At 59.0% G+C, this 20,221-nt stretch overlaps 1 protein-coding gene across 1 annotated transcript in view; it reads right to left on the bottom strand.

Annotated features, from left to right (window-relative positions):
- Positions 1 to 1,316: 1,316 nt before the first annotated feature.
- CYTH4 (cytohesin 4) overlaps positions 1,317 to 20,221 on the bottom strand; it is a 30,681-nt gene continuing 11,776 nt past the window's right edge. Inside the window, exons 4-13 of the mRNA XM_069489584.1 lie at positions 19,344 to 19,407; positions 17,735 to 17,853; positions 16,444 to 16,524; positions 14,934 to 15,046; positions 12,971 to 13,119; positions 7,554 to 7,665; positions 5,951 to 6,027; positions 5,511 to 5,582; positions 4,826 to 4,980; positions 1,317 to 3,546 (exon numbers count right to left, since the gene is read on the bottom strand). Of these exons, the coding sequence (XP_069345685.1) occupies positions 3,474 to 3,546; positions 4,826 to 4,980; positions 5,511 to 5,582; positions 5,951 to 6,027; positions 7,554 to 7,665; positions 12,971 to 13,119; positions 14,934 to 15,046; positions 16,444 to 16,524; positions 17,735 to 17,853; positions 19,344 to 19,407 (1,015 nt within the window). The 3' untranslated portion in view covers positions 1,317 to 3,473. The remainder of the gene's footprint in view (positions 3,547 to 4,825; positions 4,981 to 5,510; positions 5,583 to 5,950; positions 6,028 to 7,553; positions 7,666 to 12,970; positions 13,120 to 14,933; positions 15,047 to 16,443; positions 16,525 to 17,734; positions 17,854 to 19,343; positions 19,408 to 20,221) is intronic.

The raw sequence follows: 20,221 nt of genomic DNA, 5'->3' as shown, positions 1-20,221 counted from the left end.
TCCAGGCCCTGCCCGGATGACTGCTCTGCACGAGGGGAGGGGGAGGCTCGTGCTCGTCTGTGTCCGTGGGTCCCTCGGGCTGCTCGAGCCCGCAGGCCCCAGTGGACCAGGAGCTCCCATCCCCAAGATGCCCAGGCCAGGGCTCCACTCCCCACAGAGGCCCCCATCCCTGCAAGGGGCAGTTGGTCCAGGCTGGCCCCAGTCTGGCGGCAGCATGGGAACCTCTCATCCACGTGTGATGGGAGCCCCCTGCTGTCCAGAGCGAGGAGTGGCAGAATGGCGGACGGGGGCAGAGGCTGTCCCGGGAGGGATAAGGGGGCCAGGGAGTCACACTCAGTTCCCGGCCTTGTGATGCAGCCCCACCTGCCTCTCCAGCCACTGCTCCAGCCCCAGCGGCACCCACATTCTCACAGTTCCCTGGGCCTCCAGACATGCGAGCCTGCTGATGCTTAGGCCCAGAGAGCCTTTTATCAGCTAACTTCAATTGAGCCAGCTACTATTATGCACCCACTGTGTGCCAGGCGCTGAGCAAGTGCACAGTCTGACCCACGAGGAGCTCACAGTCCAGAGGTGAGTTCGCGGCGTTGTCAGGTGTCCTTTCCATGGCCTGGCTGCCAGCACTCAAGCACCCTCCTCTGAGAAGCCTCCCTGGGTTGCCCCTCTGCCCGGCCCAGCCCTGCACTGCTCGTCTGCCCACTCTGTTACAGCACGTGTCAGCCGGGCTGTGACTGGCCATTCACAGCTGTCTCCCTGACTAGACTTGAGCTCCTCTCGAGGGCAAGGGCTCTGTGCGGGAGCTTGGTGCGCAGTGGCAGCTCAGCAGGCACGGGCCCGATGGAGGAAGGTATGGAAAGTCGACCAGTTCGGCTCCTTGTGGTCTTCAAGGGGTGACTCCAGTGGTGGAATCTCAGGCAGGGGGCGGGGTGAGGGTGTGGGGGTGACCGTGGTGCACTGGCACCTAGGCTGCAGCTAGGCTGCCTAGAGTCCTAGAATTCAGGACCACTAGAATGTGAGCCCCATGCAGGCAGGCCTTCTGTCTTGCTCTGCAAGTGCCTGGAACAGTGCCTGGCATACAGCAGGTGCTCAATAAATATTTGTGGGAAGTACAAATAAATGAGGATCACAGAATTCAAGCTCCTCTGTAATCCCCCAAATGATCATTGAAGAAGGTGGTGTTGGCATTCCTCCAGAGACAGGGAACTTACTACCTATCTCCTGGGGCAGCAGCTCTTTCTATCTTTATTTATTTATTTTAATTCAAAATATTAAGATGGTACAAATGTTTTAGGTTACATGGATTGCTTTTGTAATGCTTAAGTCCCAGCTATAGGTGTGTCTTTCTATCTTTAGACAGTGGTGCCTGCTGGAAAGTTCTTTTGCCTTTCCCTGGGCTTGGCAGAACCTGCTAACCCTGCCCCTGCTCTGAAGGAGCCCTGTTGGAAGTCCAGCCCCTGGGATTTCTGTCCAGCATGGCGGCCAGTGTCCTGAGAATGAGGCTCCAGGGCCTTGGGAATGCCCACGCCTCCCTCGCTGGCTCTCCTGCCTCGGCTGGGAAAGGGACGAAGGTGAAGGCCAGGCTGGGGTCAAGGATGGCAGACTTGGTCACGGAGAGGACAGAGCCCCACTCCCAGGTACGATCCTAAGCTTTATTTTCTCTTCTGAGTGACTCCTAGAACAGCCGCTCATGCCTAGAAAATCACCGATCTCACTCGCTCCATGGCGGGGGAAGCCGAGGACCAGAGAGGGGAAAGGAGTAGATTAAAGTCACACAGCCGGTGTGTGCCAGAGGCAGGAGGGGACCTCTGATCCCCTGACCCCCAGCCCAGTGTTCCTTTCATGACCCCCGGCTGCCCCTCCACAGGCCAAATGAGGCGGCAGAGATGGGCCTCAGCTTACAGGCTGACATGAATCTGTGGAAATCCTCAACTGTCCAGCAAGGCCTCCTTCTGTGGGCACCAAGCCAGACCTTCTCCAGTGCAATATCACTACCAGGTACTTGCACACCTCCAGAGATGGGGATCTCACTGCTTTACAAGGCAGCTACTCCATCCTGACCCCGTGGAAGGTATGCACATGCCTGGCGAGCTGCGGTTCCTCCTGGGGAGTCCACCTGCTCCCGCTCACTTGCCACTCAGGCTGGCAGTGGGGCAGAGGCAACCCCATTTCCTGTTCCAATGCCAAGGAATTTCCCTCTAGGGGCTCCCTGGAGCCTGTGTGAGAGGGCGAGAAGTGCTTCCAGCTAGTGGAATCTTCCCCGAGGCTGGGCCTCCCTGGACATGGAGCCGGCTGCCCGTGTATGGAAAGTCAGCCCCGCTCTGATGCTGCCGCAGATGGCCTCGAGATGCCGGGACCCACTGGGCTGCCCCTCACCACTGAGGCACTGCTGGTCCTGCTCCAGCGGAGCCATGGCCGAGACTCTGCCTCTCCACGCACGAGCCCTGTGTCACTTGTTGGCTCAACCGCTGCCTCCAGGCAGCCCTCCTGGTAACCACAGCCTGCAAAGCTCTCTCTTCTTGGCTTCTTGGTTGTAGCGCCCATCCTGCTTGAGTCCCATCCGTCTGGGACACTCTCTGTCATTTCCTTGAGGGCTCCCGCTTGCTCCTCTTCCCCAAATGGACATCGTTGAGGGTGGAGCCCCCTCTGCTCTCCTCTTCCCAGCAGCCTCCAGCCCAGAGTTTCCCGGGCTCAGTGAGCAAGTGCTGCATTTCCAGCCGGACGCTGGGTCCAGAGCTAGCAGGAGCCAGGACGTTTCTAGCCCAAACACTGCAGTCTTGCAAGATCCAGAGAGAGGGACCATGATGTGGCAGAGAGCATACAGTGAGTCAGAGGCAGAGCTGGGACAGACTGAGCGGTCTGGGCTCCCAGTCCAGTGCTCCTGTTGTCTCTCTGGAGTCCCGTCCGTGGGTCTGAGCTGTGTGTGTGCAGGCGTGTGTGTGTGTGTGTTTGTGCTGAGCCCTGTGTGTGTGTGTCCAACCCTGACCTGAGGACAAGGGACGAGCTGGCAGAGATACCCTCCGAGCAGGAGGAGGAACAGGAGGGCAGGAGCACCCAGGGACCCCTGGCCCCTACTGCTTTGAGGGCCGACAGCACTTCCGAGTGCAGGGAGCTATTTCAGAGATGAGGACTCTGATGTCCAGAGAGAAGACGGGTGCTGGGTTCTGGGGCTGCTTTCTCTTCACTTGCTTTTCTCCCTCTTACTGTAGTGGACTTAGGGCGGGGGCCTGGGGGCCTTTCTTGGCTGCGGCTGCGTGCCCAGGGCCAGGGTGCCTCCCTGCCAGGCTCTGAGCCCCCTGAGGTTCCCACTACCCTCCTGGGCTCTGCCTCCCCCTCTACAGTCAGCCCGAAGTAATGTGGGGAGAGGGAGGATGTCTGCGGCCAGGAAAGCGTGCGCTGCTGCGGAAGGTGGGTCTCCAGGTACCTGCCCGGGTCACAGGTTCCCAGGACACCTGGCCCCAGCACCACCTCCAGGAAGCTCACTGCTTGCTGGCAATCTTCTTCTTCCGAGCGGAGACCAGGTCGTAGAAGGGGACGCGGGTGATGCTGGCTCTGGAATGAGAGTAGGAGAAAAGATTTCAGGGCTGGACTGGCCATCAAGGGGGTCTGGTCTCCCAGGGCTGGAATCAGGGGCATGAGGCTCCCAGGGACGTGTCCTCCTGCTCTGCCACAGCGGAAAGGCCAGGTGACCCCAGCAAGGGCTGAGCCCTGCTGAGTGCAGCCTCACCGGCCTAGCTCAGCGTCCCGTGGGCACTGGGAAGGGTGAGGCCTTGGGCCAGGAGCTGAGAGTCTTGGCAATTCTACCCCAAAGCGTCCCTGGACCCCTCTCCTGGCTCCCATCGGAGACCCTCTGGAGGAGGGGAAAGAGCATGGGGTGGGGCCAGCAGGCTTCCCTGCCAGGCCCCACTCTGTTCCCCCTGGCTGTGTGGCCCTGGGCAAGTCCCTCCCCTCTCTGAGCCTCAGTTTCCTCATCTGTAAAATGGAGATGAGAATGGGTCTGGCTCACGGGGCTGCTGCAAGGCCTGGGTGAAAAGACCCTGCAAGTGTCTGGGACACAGCCCCCGGCCCAGCGGCCGCGCCTGTCTTCCTCTGGCCGAGGGGTCTTTCCCTCACCAATGTCTCTGGCTGGCGCAGAGTCAAGCCTGAGCAGGTTTGTCATCTTGCTCCTTCCCAGGTGCCCTTTCCCTGCTTTTCTCCCCATCAGCATCTCTCACCTGGACTGTGATGACAACAATGTCCCTCCATCATCCACCGAGATGGTGGCACTTTGGAAGCAGCCCCTACACTGTGGCCTTCCTCACCTGGCCACCCCTCCCCTATTTACCAGTCTGTGGCTCCCCAGGGCCCCCAGGAGAAATCAAAGCTTGTTGCCATGGCAACCACGGCCTTGCCATCCTCTGCAGCCTCAGCCCCCACACTGCCCGACCTCACCTGGACTCTGGGATGCTGTCCAGGTGGGCCACCTGCCGACTGGCCCTCTTGTCCTTGTCCACACTGGCCCTTCCGCCTGGAAAGCCCTGGCCTCCACCTCCACCAGGCCCTTCCCAAGGCCACTTTGGGGAGTGATGCCAACAAGGGCATCGTTCACGAGCACTTTCTGCACTCCAGGTGCCACGCAAGAGCCGTCCATGCAACACCTCGCTAGGCTCTCCCTCCACTGTGTCCCCACAGGAAGTGCCCATGGAATGTGGGTGGCAGGGGTTTGCAGCCCAGAAACCCGAGGGAGAGTCCTGAGTCAGCGCCCTTTACAGATAGGGGGACAAGACCCAAGAGAAGCAGGGGGTTCTGGCAGGTGACAGGAGGCCATCCCCATGGCCTGGGCAGCCCTTACCGGATGGCCGCGATCCACTGGTCGCGCTCCTCGGCGCTGGAGGCCGAGATCCGGTAGGACTCGTGCTTGCCCTCCACCACTTTGCCGTCGCCGTCGGTCTTGCAGGCCTTTATCTTCTGGCCCCGGCAGCCGGGGCTGTAGAGCTCCAGGCAGAACTGCGGGGAGTGGCGGGTGAGGGCGGAGCAGGGGGGACAGGGGGCACGCGCCTGGCTTTCCGGGAGGCTCAGGGAGGACCAGACACTGGGCCAGACAAGCAGCCGGTGTCCTCGCTGCAGGACGCCCCCCCCCCCTGCTCTCTGTGACAGGCGGAGGGGCAGGAGCTGCCACCTGCATTGAGCACTGACAATGTGCCGGGCTCGACCTAAATCCACCATCCTCCCCAAAATCCCCGTGTGACAGGCGGGGACACTGAGGCTCAGAAAGGAGAGGTGACTTACTTGAAGTCATCCAGCCAGTGTCAGAGTCAAGCTCGAGAGACAACTGAGGACGACCATGCCCTTCGGTTGACATGGACCCCTCCCCACGATCCACGGCCCCAGCAGGGGGAGGAAGGGCAGCCCGAGCCATGCAGAAGGCGTGGCGGGCACAGTCCAGCTGCCGGCAGAGCCCGGCCCAGCCGCCCTGTCCCCTGCCCTGTGTAGGAAGCTCCCCAGCACCTCTGGCCTGGCCCCCACCCAAGACATACTGGCTTCTTGGGGTCGTCCACCTTCTGCACCGAGAGGTTCTCCAGGGGTATGATTCCCCGTGGCTCCTTGTCCTACGGGGAGAGGGAAGGAAGGTCAGGGTCAGCAATGGAGCCTTGGGGCCCAGGGCAGGGAGCGAACTTGTGGGGCTCCCCAAACCCAAAGAGGAGTGTGCCCATCTTCCAAGACTTGTCCAGCTGTGGGGGTGGGGCCGGGCAGCATGAGCCGAGCTCTGGCTGGGGATTAGAAGATCTGGCTTTAAGCCTGGGCTCTGCCTTGGCCCTTGGCCCAGCCTTTCCTCCTCTTGCACCTCAATTTTCCTCTTCTGTAAAATGGGCATGAGGTGGACTGAATGATCTCAAAGTGTTCCAAGCTCCGTTAGTCGGCTGCTTAGTGGGACTTGGGAGGGGGGCAGGGCAGGGGGGCAGGGACCCCTGCTCACGGTGGTGAACTCGAAGTAGTAGAGGCAGTTGTCGGTCAGGATGAACCAGCGCCGTTTCCACGTCTTCACGCGGCCCCCTGCGAAGGCCAATAGGTAGCAGGTTAGTCCTCCTCCCGGGCCGCTGACATCCCTCCAGGGAACAGCAGGGCCAGGATGCTTCCCCTGGGCCCCCACCTGAGCCCCCTACCCACTGCAATTTCCCCCACACCCATCCCTTCCTCACACAAAAGCCTTAGCAGCTCTCGTCGCCCCCAGGCCTCCCCGGAGCTGGCATTCGGGGCTCCTCCCTGGTCAGGTCCTGGGCACAGCGGCTGGCTGCCCCCTGCTCTTTCCAGCTGCCATCACCCCAGGTCCGTCCCTTCGCCTGCTCCCTGCCTGGCCCAGTGCTAAGCATTTCATCTTGGATGTGCCAGGCTCTGTCCTAGAGGTTTGCAATAGTATTTACTGACTCATCTTCATAACTACCTGCGAGGAGGGGACCGTGGTCAGCCCCATCTTACAGATGAGGAGACTGAGCCTGGGGAGGTTAAGTCATCTGCCCAATGTCTGGCAGCAGAGCTGGGATTTGGACACTAGTGTCCTTGTTCCAGAGCCCCACTTGCTATATATTTAACCCTCGAAGGGATCACTGTCCCCATGTTACAGCTGCAGAAATGGAGGCCGAGGCACCTGACCATCAGCATCCGGGCGGAGGAGCTGGGGTTTGAACCAGGGCCGCACGAATGAGGCCCGTCTCCTGCCCAAGTCAGCGTGTGTGACTCAGAGCAGGCGGGTGGGCAGGACAGGAGGCCGAGTGGTCTGCGGAGATAGGCCGTGGAGTGGGTGAGGAGAGATGCCGCGGTTGGGGGCGTTTGGGTGCAGGGGCAGGACTGGCACGACCTTGGCACACAGTAGGTGCTGGAGCTCTGCACGGAGGGAGCTTGCCCAGGCTGAGGCCCCTGCTTCGACATGGGGCATCTTTGCTTGCCTGCCTTGGAGGCACTGTCTGTCCCTGGCTGGGCTGTCCCTGCTGGAGAGGCTTCCGGGAGTGTGTGTGGAGGAGGCAGGGGCAGATGGCTGGACGCCGGGGTTCCCCTGCTGGACTCCGCTGTGCTCCTGCCCCCGCTGCTCTCTGCGGGGTGGAGGCCCTCCCTGCCCCCTGCTAGCTTGAGGCGAGGCTCCCCTGAGCCACATCCTGCTGCCCTTCCTCCCCTCCCTCAGGGACACCCCACCCTCTGTGCCCCTAAAGCTGTCATTTGCTGGCCGTGTGGCCTTGGGCAGATGGCCTGGCTTCACAGAGCCTTGGCTTCCTTGGAAAGGCCGCCCAGAGCCCGGCTGTCCTAGGGACCAGCACCCTGCCTGCACTTAGTAGGTTCTAACAAATGGTACTTCCCTGTAGGACTCCTGTCCCCACCCCTGGGGAGAGAAACAGAACTGCAGTTGGGGGGCTTGTCTGTGGCTCTGTCTGCCTCTCCAGCGCCCCCACATGGCTCAGCCCCCTCCCTCCCTGCCCTCTCCCTTCCCTGGATGGATGCGTGAGTGCGCGCGCGTGTGTGTGTGTGTGTGTGTGTGTGTGCGCGCGTGTGCGTGCGTGTGTCGGGGCGTGTGCCTGGCGGCCTCTCACCCAGCTTGAGCAGCCAGCCCTCCCGGTCCGGGTTGAAGAAGGTGTGAGTGAGGTCGTTGCCGTCGTCCTCAGGGATGGAGAAGGGCTCACTCTTGATGCTGTCGAAGAGGTTCTGTCCCGAGAGAAGGGGGAGGACCTGGCTGTGAGTCACCTGAGTCCAGGGCCTGGGCCTGGCCCGTGTGGCCTCAAGAAGGTCGCTCCCCCTCTGGGAAAACTCTTTTGTCACTGGTTACCGGTTAGCTCCTCGTGGCCCCTGGGGCCTTCTTTCAGAACCCTCCCTAGGTCCCCAGGCCCATTGTGCTTCGCCTTCTGCTTGGGCCTGGCCTGGCCACCCCCCACGTCGTGCCTCCCCCTGCGCTACCTACCGTAGAGCAGAGTGAGCAGGGCAGGCGCCTCAGACGCGTGTGTTCACACGCATGCACACACGCACACGTGCACAGGCACGCACAGCGGCCAGAGTGAGCACCTCCTTGGGCAGAGGCCATGGGAGGAGGGGCCCTCGCTTCTGCTCAGCTGCGGGAGCAGAGACTTCCAGATACACCTGGGTTTTTTGGCTGCTCCATGTTGAGAAGCCCGTTTGAAGGAGAGGCCCAAGGTGGGATGCTGAGTGGCTCTCGAAGGCCCCTCTCCTCTGAAATAACCTCTACTATGGAAATTATTTGCCAGCTTTTCCAGCACTTTTACCATAATTTTGATAAGGTTCATCTGTGCTTCCTTAAACCCTAGATGGCTGCCACGGACAAACCTATGCTGAGGCCTAGGTCACTTCCTGTTGCTAATAATTGGTATGGGAGTTTGGCAAAAGGCCAGTCTTTTAGGTATAATTCCACCATCCTATCTCCATTATTTTAAAAGGCAGAGGACCTTTCGCCAGATAGCATAAGGATGAGTCCTCTGGATGGGCAGGGGCGGGGCGTGGGGAGTTCCCAGAAAGCAGACTTTAGCTCTCCATGGAAGCCTTTCTGGCAGTACGAGCTGGCGAAACGTGGAAGGAGCAACCTTGTAGGGTAATGAGCTCTTTGTCACTGGAGATATGCAAGCCAGGGATGGGACCCCCCTGTGGGCAAGGTGTGGATGCTGGTGCCGGATCACGCCTGTGTGCTTTGACTCTCCTGCCAGGAGGCATTGTGTTCCATGATCAACCTGCCCAGATTTCCAAGTGTTTGGGAAAACATTCTCAACTGTCTGCTTAGGAAAACCAGACGCAATGTTGTTTAAGATAATGAAATCATTTCTTTTGTTGCATTTGCATGTGCTGCTGTTCTGATGGTTTCTTTGAGATTTTAAATGAAATTGTCACAAGTATTGTTTGATGCTCCCAGAGTGTTAGAAATGGTGCTTGCTGCTTCTTTAAATTCCTTTCTAGCCCGAGAGAGCCTCAGGGTCTGGAGTGAGGGACAGGCCGGAAGCGGGTTTCCCTGAGCTCAGCCTGGCGGTGGTGGTGTGGAGGTGGGGACGAGGGGGACCAGTTCTCTTTTGGGAGTCCCCACACCCTGCTCCTGGCCAGGCCCAGCCTCGCCCTGGGAACTCCCAGGTGGCTCTGGCTGGTTGAACAAGGGCCTGGGGCAGGAAGACCCAGCAGCAAAGCTATCAGCACAGACGAATGTTTGGAAGGAGGTGTGTGGGGGGAGCTGTTAGGCGGGGGGCCTCAGCCCCCACAAAACCCACAGGAGGACCCGGCAGCTCCTGTGGTCACCATATCAGCCTGCACATTCCGCCCCACAAGAAAACGGCTCAGCTCGCCCACGTTTCCTGTACCTTGTAAACACCAGCCTGCCCTGTACGAAAGTGCTCAGCTGTTCCTGGCTGGGAGGACGTGCAGAATTACAAGGGCCCCTTCCAGTGGCTCTGCTGGCGTTGTCTCTCTCTGTCCCCCACCTCCTCAGTTTTCCTCTGGGGGGGTCACCGCCCCTCTACTTTCTGTCTAGATTGCTGGGGGGTGGGAGGGGGTTGCCACTCACCATCCGCCACCTCCAGGCCCCACGAGGGGGCGAATGACTCATGTCTGGCTGATCAGAGCATTTCTTCCTGCTCACCGTGGTTCAGGGAGGGACACGTAGCTCAAGCCAGCCAATGAGCCCTAACCCCGGGACTTTAGTTGAAACTGCCAAGAAGGACTGCTAAGCAGACTGGAAGCCTGGGCCACCTCTGCCACGCCTGGGCAGAGCTTGTTGAAGAGGGAAACCAACACGGAGGAGGGCGTCGCTTAGAGAGAGAATGACTGGATTGAGCCCTGATGTCCCTGAGCACCTGGATCTAGCCGAGCCTGAAGCCAACCTGGCTGCAGGCAAATGGATCTCTGATCTTTTCAGTGGCATGAGTTGAGCTCCCCTAGGCAGGGAGTAACCGGCAGCTGGGAAACGCAGCAAACCCTCCATCCCCAAATCTTGTGTCTGGTCTCTGCAGAGGGAAGGGCTCAGGACCCCTCACAAACTGTGAGACCCTGGCCAGCTACTTCTCTTGGAGCTCTCCTTAACGAGAACATAAAGTACTTAGGACTGTGCCCAGCACACGGGCCATTCTGACCGAGAGGCTTGGACAAGGACCCATGAGGTCCAGGGCTGCCTACAGCAGAAGATGCCCAGAAATGGGAGAATGTTCTCCTGCCCAGGCCTCAGTTTCTCCACCTGTAACTCCAGAGGGTGGAGTTCTTAGCCCCCTTGCCTCCTTCCCCTCTTCCCCCCCAGCTCCCTCTCCCAGCAGCTCTCCCAGGGTGGGCGATTCCTCTTCTAGCTTTTCTCAGGTGCCTGCCAAATGCCAGGTGCTTGACTACTTCTCCGGAAAACACTGTGAGGTCAGCATGATCAGCCCACTTCTCAGATGAGGAAACTGAGGCTCACACCCGAGGTTGTGCAGCTATAAAGGCAGAGCTGGGCTTGGGTTTCCCATCCTGTGACTCCAGACCCTGCACCTTTGCCCGAGCCTCTGGGGCACTGTGTCCTGGCCCCATCTGGACGGCCAGGGCAAGACCCGCTCAACCTGCCTGTCCCGCCACTGCCACCAAGCGCCCCTCCACAGCCTTTCCCAGCTCCCACACCGCCGTGGTCCTTGTGCCCTTGGGATGACCTCTCTTTATGTAACATAGCTGTGTAAATTCAATTTTGTAATTTAGGCCACTTAAAAGCATTATGTGTCCTCACGTGCTGGCCCAAGCTGGAGTCACTTCATGGAGAATCCCGCCAAGAAGTGAATGCGGAATATCTGAAGGTGCTTCAAGCTGAGTCCTTGCTCTACATATGGGGACAATGAGGCCCAGAGAAGGCGAGAAGACCCCCAAATCCACGCAGCCACCTGTGAAAGTTGTGGACGGCACGAAGCAGGCCTGTGTGGTTCCGACTATGCCCTGGGAAGCTTCAGGATTAATCCGCCGTGCCACCTGCACCGGGCACTTTGCCAAACACCTTCCATTTCCACACCAGCCCTGTGAGCTGGGAGCCAGAGGGGTCAAGCCACTTCCCTAATGTCACACAAGCGGAAAGCGGGTGGCCAGGGCTGGATGTGGCTCTGACCGGCATGCTGTTCTTTCCCCTCCAGCCTGGCTCTCCAGGCTGCCGAGGAGGATAATAGGCCCTTCCTAGACCTCCCAGGCAGGGTTTGAAGCTAAATTGGGACAATAGAAGCCACAAGTTCTGTACAGATGTAGCGCACTGTTATTAACAAAAGGCTTGAATTGGGAAAATACCCAAGGCGGTTCTGAAGAAGGCCCACTGGGGCAGGACTATGCCAGGGAGGAATTAACCCATAGCCTGCCAGACGAGGTGTGCCCAGCATGGCTCCAAGAGGACCCCGAATGGGGTGAGTTAGCGATTCTCAAAGGTCTTTTATGTTTCAGGCATTTTACTAAGTGCTGGGCTTTTTTCATTATTAATTGTTCTTAATAGTGACATTAGCCACATTTAGAGCCTGTACGATGTACCTGGCACAGGCTCTGCCCTTTGCATTTTAAAAATTACTACCCACTGCCGTTCTCTGACACAGGCATTATTGTCCCCATCCTCCTGGTGGAGGGAGCAGTGGCTCAGACCCCAGTGAGTCATTGCCCAAGGTCACCGGGCAGACAAACGGCGGGGCTGGGACTTGACCTGAGCCCCAGCCAGCTCTCAAGCCCTCATCCTTACGTAGTGGCTCCTTCATAGCAAACTTCCTCTCTTGGGGCCGGAGTGGCCGTGGGCTAGGGCTGAGACAGTTCTCAGACTTACGGGTACCAGAGTCATTCCAGACCCAGGCTCCAGCCCAGCCTTGAGGCAGAAGGTATACACACGGCGCTGAGCTGGGAGGGTGGCGTTCATGCCCCTCCCCGCCTCCCCGCTGGGCTCCGACTACAGAGGGCACTGAAGCTCTCTTGAGATCTCAACGTCTCCAGTCCTTGAAATGAACTGTGCGTTCATTTTTGCTAAGCAAGGCTCTGAATCCCTCCCTCCTGTGACCACAGATTGCTCCAGGCTCTGTTCTGTCAGCAGAAAACAGGTAAACTGTCCTTAGACACCCTGGCCCTGCCCTGCCACCCATCGCTGTCTGCACATACCCTTACCTCACCAGCCACACTGGGTGACCCTCCTCTCCCCTCCCAGCCAGGCCAGGCCTGGGTTCTGACTGTTTCTTCTTTCTGGAATATCCTTTGCCTGTTCTCCTTTGGGGATGCTCCTGTGCAACCTTTAAGGCCCAGCTCAGAAATCACCTCCTCTGTGGAGTCTTCCAGGATGGCACCCTTCCCCTGCCACTGGGAGAACAATAGTGTCTTGTGCGTCCCCACAGCTACGCTCCCATAGCCAGCATGGCGTGAATCATGCCGAGGTGTAATGCACATGCATTGACATACCGTCTTCCCACCAGACCCTGAACTTGGTCAGAGCAGCACTTGTGGTCGATCTATCCCTGGGTCACCTGTGCCGGGCACAGGGTCTGGCACAGTGGGTGGGGGCTACTGGGCAAGGAGACAGGAGGCTGGGGTCCTGTTTGGCTCCCGCGCTAACGCAGGGCCTGTGGAAGACCTCGGTGTCCTCCTCTCTAAAGGAGTGAGGCGTTTGAGCAGGCTCAGGATTTTCAGCCGTGACATGCTGAGAGTCTAAGGATCTGGGATTCCAAGAAATAGACCTGGGCTGCATGAGGTACCCGTTTTGGAAGGTGTGGACGATGGTGCCCAGCGTCTCCCACAGGCCTAAATCTGGGAGGGCCTCCGGGGTGGGCTGTCTCCAGACACCCTGTGCAAGGTAGGGGCCGCTCTTGGGAAGGCCTGTGTCAGGACCAACCTCTCTGTGACGGTCCCTCTCAAGACAGCTGCCAACCTGGCTGGCCCATCGCGGCCGAGTCCTCTCTTGGAGTGGCCTATCTTAGAGGAGCCCCTCTTGGCCATGCATCTGGGGACAGCCCCGCCTGGATGCCCCGGGACTGGGCTGCGCGGGCTGGGCCCCTCTTACCCGAAGCTGCTCCTCCGGCAGGTCGCTGCCGTTGTTGATGCCACGGTTCATGGACACGAAGCGCTCGAAAGGCGGCCTGTCCCGCACGTTGGGGTTGTGGAGGCTGGTGTTGAGCATGATGATGGAGAAAGACAGCACGTAGCAGGTGTCTGTGGAGGGGCCGCGTGTCACAGTCCTGGCCCTGGCCACTCTCCCCGTCTAGGGGCAGAGAATCTGCCGCTGCAGGCCCTCAAGGTCAACTCTGTCCCTTGGCTTGGCATTGGAGGCCTGGCCTCACCTCCCACTCTCGCTGGACCCCTGCTCCAAACAAACCTCAGTGGTCCCATCCCCCACTTTCCCTCCTGCTGCGCCGCCCGACTTTCCTCCTCTGCCAGCTTCAATCCCCCTCTTCCTCCGCCCCAGCTCCGGGCCTCCTCCCGCAGAGCCCTTCCGGCCCCTGCCCACTCTGTTTTCTGCCTCCTCGGAACTCGAGAACTCTCGTTGTTGGCAGCACTGTTCAGGGATTAGCCACGTGCTGCTTTGTCATCGTGGTGGCACTGGGCGGGGGACCCTGAGCTGAGCTGGTGCTCCTGTCCCGTTATTCAGACGGCCACGTGCTGGGGAGTGAGGCTGGGCTGAGGGTTTGGGGTGAGGTGGCTGCTGGTTCGACTGCATCCAGAGCCAGGGAAGTGCCCCCCGCCCCGACCTTCAGATCCCCCGTCTGTGGCATTCAGAGGTTAATCTTGGAAGTAGCTCCTGTCTCCCTATTCTAGAACATCGATGATTCTGCCTCTGATAACTGTGGCACGTGACTGTTGGTGGTCACCCTGTGCTGAGCTCTTTACGCCCCACGACCATCCTATGAAACAGGTACTGTTACCACGCCCATTATATGGATGAGGAAACTGAGGACCCAGGAGGTTAAGTTACATGCCCAAGGTCTCAAAATTAAGAAGTAATTGGACCATAATTCAAATCTGGTGCTTTACAAATTCCTTCCTTCCTATCTACAGATATTTATTGAGTACCTACTCCATGCTGAGGGCCTGGGAGCCACTGGTGATGGATCTGATATGGTCCCTGCCCCTGTGGGGCATTTGGACTTGTGGAGCTGACAGGTAATACATGAGCAAACACGAAATTAACATGTAACTACCAAGTAGGGCAAACGCTCTATCGGATTTGTCTGTGGGTACAGCCAAGAGGTGGCGTGGCCGGGGACAAGTCACTTCGTCTCTCTGAGGCTGTAATTCTATGCTTCAAGAAGGGAGGAGGCTACTCCTGACCTCTCAGAGCGGATGTACGGACTCAGTGACTTTGCACCTGGGAAGCACTTAGCACACAGGGACTGCTTGATAAACAGAACGGTTGTTATTGGCTGTTATGGTAACTCTAGATCCAGAGAAGAGGCCAGGACAAGTTGGTTTTGATGGTCTCTCACCCACCCCGTCCTCTGGGTGTCTCTGCTTGGGCATTTGGTTAGCCCTGGGAGAGAGGGGTATGCAGAACTGACCTTTGTTGATCTCCTTCTATGCCCCTTTGCACCCTATACCATGCCCTGGCTGATTCATGGCTTCTGGGCTTTTGTTCAAACTGAAACTCCTGCCAGTAAGTCCCCTTTTCCCCTTAACCTCCTGGAGAACTCCTATTCATTCTTCAAAAACCCTATTCAGACCCCACTGCCTCCAATAAGCAATTCTGGACCTGCTGATTCCTCTACCCTTGCCCCCAGACAGGGGTTCTGTTGTCTTAGCATCCCATGCCATCATTTCCTCCTCTCCCAAGGACCATGTCCTGAGGCAGCCCTGCCAGACAAGCACCCAGCAGGGGGCCCGGCATGGAGTTGGCATTCAGTGAGGGCTTGTGAAGGGATCTGGGCTCCCAGCATCTGGGTGCTTGGGGGAAGCCTGAGGGGTCTGTGAGATCTGTGCCTGGCAGTGCTGAAGGGGTCCCGGAACCCTGGGTCCCACCCCACTCCCAGCACCTGTGGACTGGAAGACGCCCGGGTTGCAGAGGCAGTATCGAGTGGCAAAGGTCTCCATCATCCGGTCAATCTTCTGCGCCTCCCCGGGCAGCCGGAAGCTCCACAGGAACTGCCTGGGGGAGGAACAGGCCATGGGCAGGGGAGGAGGGGGGCTCTTGGTGGGTCCCCAGACAAGCTGCTCTGCCTCTCCCAGGCCTAGTCTCCTTATCCTGTGAGTGGGAGGATCTGCAACTGTCACTAGGCTCACGGGGAGGGGTCTGTGGGATTTGCACGTGTGCGTACCAGGCGCGCAGGAGGTAGCCAGGAAATGCCTTCTCTTGTGGAATACGGGACAAGCATGTGCTCCCCTCTGCCCTTCTGAATCCCAGCGCCGACTGCGGCCCAGGCGGCCTCAGCCCATAAGGAGGCCTCGGCCCTCCTTGGGTTTGCGGCTGCCTGGTCTGGCGCCCAGGCCCTGGGATCCGGCTGTGCGGCTCTGGCGAGTGTCTTCCCCCGGCTGGACCTCTCTGTCTTAGAACCTAAGCTTCTCTCCAGCTCTGGAAGTTGAACACAGCTTCAAGCTAAGTTCCCTGAGGGCAAGGGCTGTGCCTGTTCCCCTCACATCTCTTCCTGGGCCTCACACAGGCCTGGACACCTAGGACTGCTCAGTAATCCCTCAATCACTGCTGAATAAGTGATTGAGTGAATGAATGAATGAATACAAGAGACTACGAAGTCACCTCCCCTCTCCCTTAAAGAGGATGGGACTTGGAGGGCAGGCCGCACTACCTGGATGGTGGTAGCTTCTTCCTTCTCTGTCTTGCAAACTCCTACTCACCCTTCAAAGCCCACACCAGATGCCCCTTCTTGGGAGCTGAGTTTCCAGGCATTACTAGCAGCAGCAAGACTTATTAGGTATTTACTATGTATCAGTTCTAAACACTTTCTCATGTAGTCCTCACAACACTATGAAGTTGGAATTATTATCCGCATTTTACAGATGAGGAAACTGAGGCACGAAGCAGTATTATTGTGACCTGCTCCAGGTCACTCAGGGGGAGAGTGGCAGAGCTGGGATTTGAACCGTGTAGTCTGGCTCCAGAGTTTGTGCTCCTAACTGATACACTGTACTGCCTCCGTAGTTATAAAAATAAGAGTACAACAGCGGTATCCTAATTAGAAAATAAGTAATAATAAATGTTATACATACTAAGCTGCATGAATGAAATAAATAAAGCAAGCACTAATCCAAAAAGTAGTAGAATTATGGTAAAAAGTAATAATGATTATAATGATTAAATATCATCATAATGATATTAATAATACCAGTAGCAGTAGCAGTGGGCCAGGCCCTGTTCCAGGCAGTCTACCTCGGCCCTGGGACGCAGGGACTGTCACTGATTCATTTTTGCTGCTCACTGCCTCCTCTTTGCTCCCAGCCCTTTGTGCAGTCAGCTGTATGGGTCGTGATGCTCCCAGCCCCCTGCTGTGCCGCCCTCAGGGCCGGGTCCCTGCCCCCCACACTGCTCACCTGAGGGCCTGGACGAGGTTGAGGTTGGCGAACTCGTGGCAGTCCACGAAGGCCTGCAGGACCTGCAGGTTGACGGAGTCCCTGCGGAGGGGACAGAAGGGAGGGCGGGACACTCGGGCACTTGCTGGCACCCACCTCCTGGAGGGGGTTGAGGTGGGGGAGGGAGAGGAGACGAGAGACGTCTGTCCTTCCGTGGTCCAGCCACCATCTGGTCTCCTCACAACCGTCCCACCCATGTCACACCCCGAGGGCACACCCGGGTCCTCCCACGCAGGCAGGCATCTCACACCCCTTCACGGCCCGCCGGCACCAAGCGGGCCACGAGCGAGCTCTGGCTTCGAAGTGGCCTGCCCTGAGTCAAGTCCTTCCTCGTTACTTCCTACCTGGGTGACCCCGCTCAAGCCACTGGACCTCCCCAAGCCTCAGTTTCCTCATCTGTACAATGGGGAGAACCAGGCCTCCCCATTTCCTGCCGCTTCCCAGCTCTTCAATGGGGCAGGGCTGCCCTTCTTGCCTCCTGCATTCCCTGCTCGCCCAGGAAGGGAACTGTGTCTCTGGGGAGCTTGGGAGGATTACTGGCTCCTGGCCCAGCTCTACCCTTTTCTCCTACAGCCCACCTCATCCACCAGCCAGACGGTGGTCTCAGACCACTCTCCCACCCAGAGCCCTCCCACGGGTCCCCACCTTGCTGCCTACTACTTCCTCCCACTCTTGCCCCCTTCCAGTCTCGTTAACTTGCTGTTTCTTGAGCCTGCTTCTGCCCCAGGGCCTTTGCACTTGCTGTTCCTGAACGGCTCTTCCCCAGTGTTTGCATTGCTCACTCCTTCAACTCCTTTAAGTTTCAGCCAAACATCACCTTCTCCGTGAGGCCCTTCCTGTCCATGCTATTTAAAATCACAGCCCTACCCATAGTTCCCAGCACTTCTGACCCCTCTTCCCAGCTTTATTCGTATCCCTAGAGCTTATCCTTTTCTAACATATTTTGCATATATTGAGATCGGTCTTCCCCATTAGGAGGTACCTCCCTGAGGGCAGGAGCTTGTCTGCCCTGTTCACTGGTGTACATCCGGGGCTTAGGACAATGCCTGGAATACAGTAGACACTAAACAATATTTATTTATTGAATACATGAATGAATGCATGAAGGCAGATGGGCTTTGGCTTAGAATCTGGAGAGGGTGAGCAGTTAGCCCCCTCAAGCCCTAGGAGTTACGACTTTCCTGACATAATTCAGACTCCCACGCACCGGCACACCCTCACTTCCTGCCTCCCTGAGGCCCCGCCCCCTTACCTCTCCCCCAGGTAGGTGCCAATGGCTGTCTTGTTGAGGCCCTCGCCCTTGTACAGGAACCGGGCGATGTCCTGGACGTCGGGGGTCAGCAGCTTGTGCTCAGTGAGATACTGGATGCCCTGGAGGGGGACACAGAGCCCGTGAGCAGCCCCTGCACAGCGGCAGGCCTGGGGGGAGGGAGGGGGGGAGGGAGCCCCCGTGGCCAGAGCCCTGGGGCCGGCATTCTGGCACTGGCACAACTTGTTCTGGGGAGCTGTGTCCCCTCCTTAATAGGAGCTGCCTCTGTGAAGTGCTGAGCTCCCCATCACTGGAGGCGTGCAAAGAAAGCTGGGCTTCCTGCAATGAGCCAGGTTCATGCCAGGTGCTCCCCAGGGTCCCCATTCAGTCTGACATTCTTTGATTATATGCTTCAATGATTCTATGAATTCATAATTCTAAGATTCAGTGATTCAGCCATTCCTTTTGTTCCCCTAGAACTCATATTATTTAAAAATAGTGTTTCGTTCTTTCACACAAGTAATCTATGTCTATTGTATAAAAGATAGAAAAAACAGCTAAATCAAAAGGGGAGGAAATTACCCCAGGCCTGCACTCAGAGGTAGACACTTTCTATTGTGTGTCCTTCCTCCCCTCGCTATATGACAATGAGAGCAGACCACGCCTGCCACACTGGAACCTGCGTTTCGGATTTGGCAATTTCGCAAACATGTCTCCTCACTAGCCAGGCACTCACAGTCCATCACCCTGATTTTAGGGGTGGGAGGGGTCGGCCCCTGGTTTTCTGTAGTGATTCCTCCCGTCCCACTGCCGGAGGTGGGTGCAGACTGTGGGGCGCTCGGAGTGACTGGCAGAGGGCACGGGGGACCCCCAGTGGCCCCCCACGAGCCGGGGTGGGAGTGTGAGCTATTGCGAGTGTGTGGGTGGGTCTGTGTGGATGGGGGTGGGGTCTGCGGGTCTGTGGCCCTGGGAGGTGGCCCGCTGTGGCTCTGGGCCTGCGATGGGGAAGGGGCGGCCCCTGAGCCACAGCAGTCAATTTCCAGAGCCCCAGCCTGGCACTGCCCACTGGCTGCCCTGGCCCCACCTTGGCGGTGGCTTCCTCCTGCCTCTGCCCTGCAGGAGAGGGAGCCCACCCGCCACCGGGCAGGGTGAGGGGTGGGGGCCGGGGTGGGGAGCAGGGTCACCCAGCCCTGAGCCCAGAGCTCCGTGCCAGCAGAGGGGTGAGGGGTGGCCCTGAAGCCTGGCTCTCCCCCAGCACATGGCCGCAAGACACTTCCGGAGCCCGAGCCCCAGATCTAAGGGCCTCGCTGCCCAAAGCCCTGTTCACAGAGGAGAAACGGAGGCCCAGAGTGGGGAGGTACTGGCTCAAGTGCGTGGACACCACAGACCCCCCGTCCTCCTGGCTGCCACCTCGTGCCCCAGGGCTGCTATGCTGTGGAGTGGACAGAGCCCCGGCCACAGCTGGCCATGGGACAGGGTGCGCAGCCCTGCTGGGCCGCAGTGTTCTCCTCTGCGGGGTCGCTGTGCCAGTCCAGGGGAGCGAGAGGACGTTGCGGAGGTGTCCGGCATGCAGCCTCCCCACCCCCCGGCCCAGGCCCCCACGACCGCCCACCTTGGTGGGGTCCATGTTGAACTTCTTGCGCCCGATGCACAGCTCCTCCTTCTGGGCCATGCGGCTGCAGACACGAGGATGTCAGCCCGGACTGCCCCAGACCCCGGGGCACCCCCCACCCCCAGGGGCCCACTCCCAGCGGGAGCCCATATTCCCACAGGCCTCCAAGTGGGGTCCTGGGCCCTCCACGGGGGCCACCTGGGGGGGCGAGAGAAACGCAGGCTCTGGGCTCCTCCCCCGACTCCTCCGATGGGCCCGGCAGGAGCACTTAGCAGCTCTCAGGAGAGGAGCCCAGAGTTGCTGTCAGGGAGAACTTAGAGGGGCCCCGTGCAAGAAAACGGGAGGCTGGGGGCGAGAGCACAGGCTCTGGAGCCAGGCTCGTGCGCACGTGGTTACCGCTGTGGCCGGAACAGGCAGGCTGGAGACACAGGGCCCTGCGTGTGCGCACGTGTGAGCGGGCAAGGAGGGGGCTGGGGAGGTGGAGATCTAAGGGGCGCAGGGACAGGGTGGGGACACCAGATGTAGGAGTCAGCGCTCTGGGGCCCTAGGGGATTGTGTAGGAACCAGCCTCCTTGTTGCACAAATGGGGAAACTGAGCCCAGAGAGGGGCGGGACCAGCCCCCGGTCACGGAACCAGTGGGAACCCTCCCAAAGCAGGAGCGGGTGGATGACGCCCTGTGAGTGGTGAGCGGGGAGGTGGTCCCGCCCTGGCCCCACCCCTGCCATGTGAGGCCTGGGCTGCCTCATCCTTGTCCTTGGGGCCGAGCTTCCCTTCCCCACCCCCACCCCCATCCCAGGACGCTGTGGCCAGCGATCCGGCAGGGGCTGGGCCGGGGGCCAGGGTGAGACTTTGGGTGGAGGGGATGGGAGGACGGGTG

This window comes from Eulemur rufifrons, chromosome 16 (assembly GCF_041146395.1).
Source record: "Eulemur rufifrons isolate Redbay chromosome 16, OSU_ERuf_1, whole genome shotgun sequence".
NCBI lineage: Eukaryota > Metazoa > Chordata > Mammalia > Primates > Lemuridae > Eulemur > Eulemur rufifrons.
The sequence above is the reverse complement of the archived record's forward strand: the minus strand, read 5'-3'. Positions and strand labels throughout refer to the sequence as shown.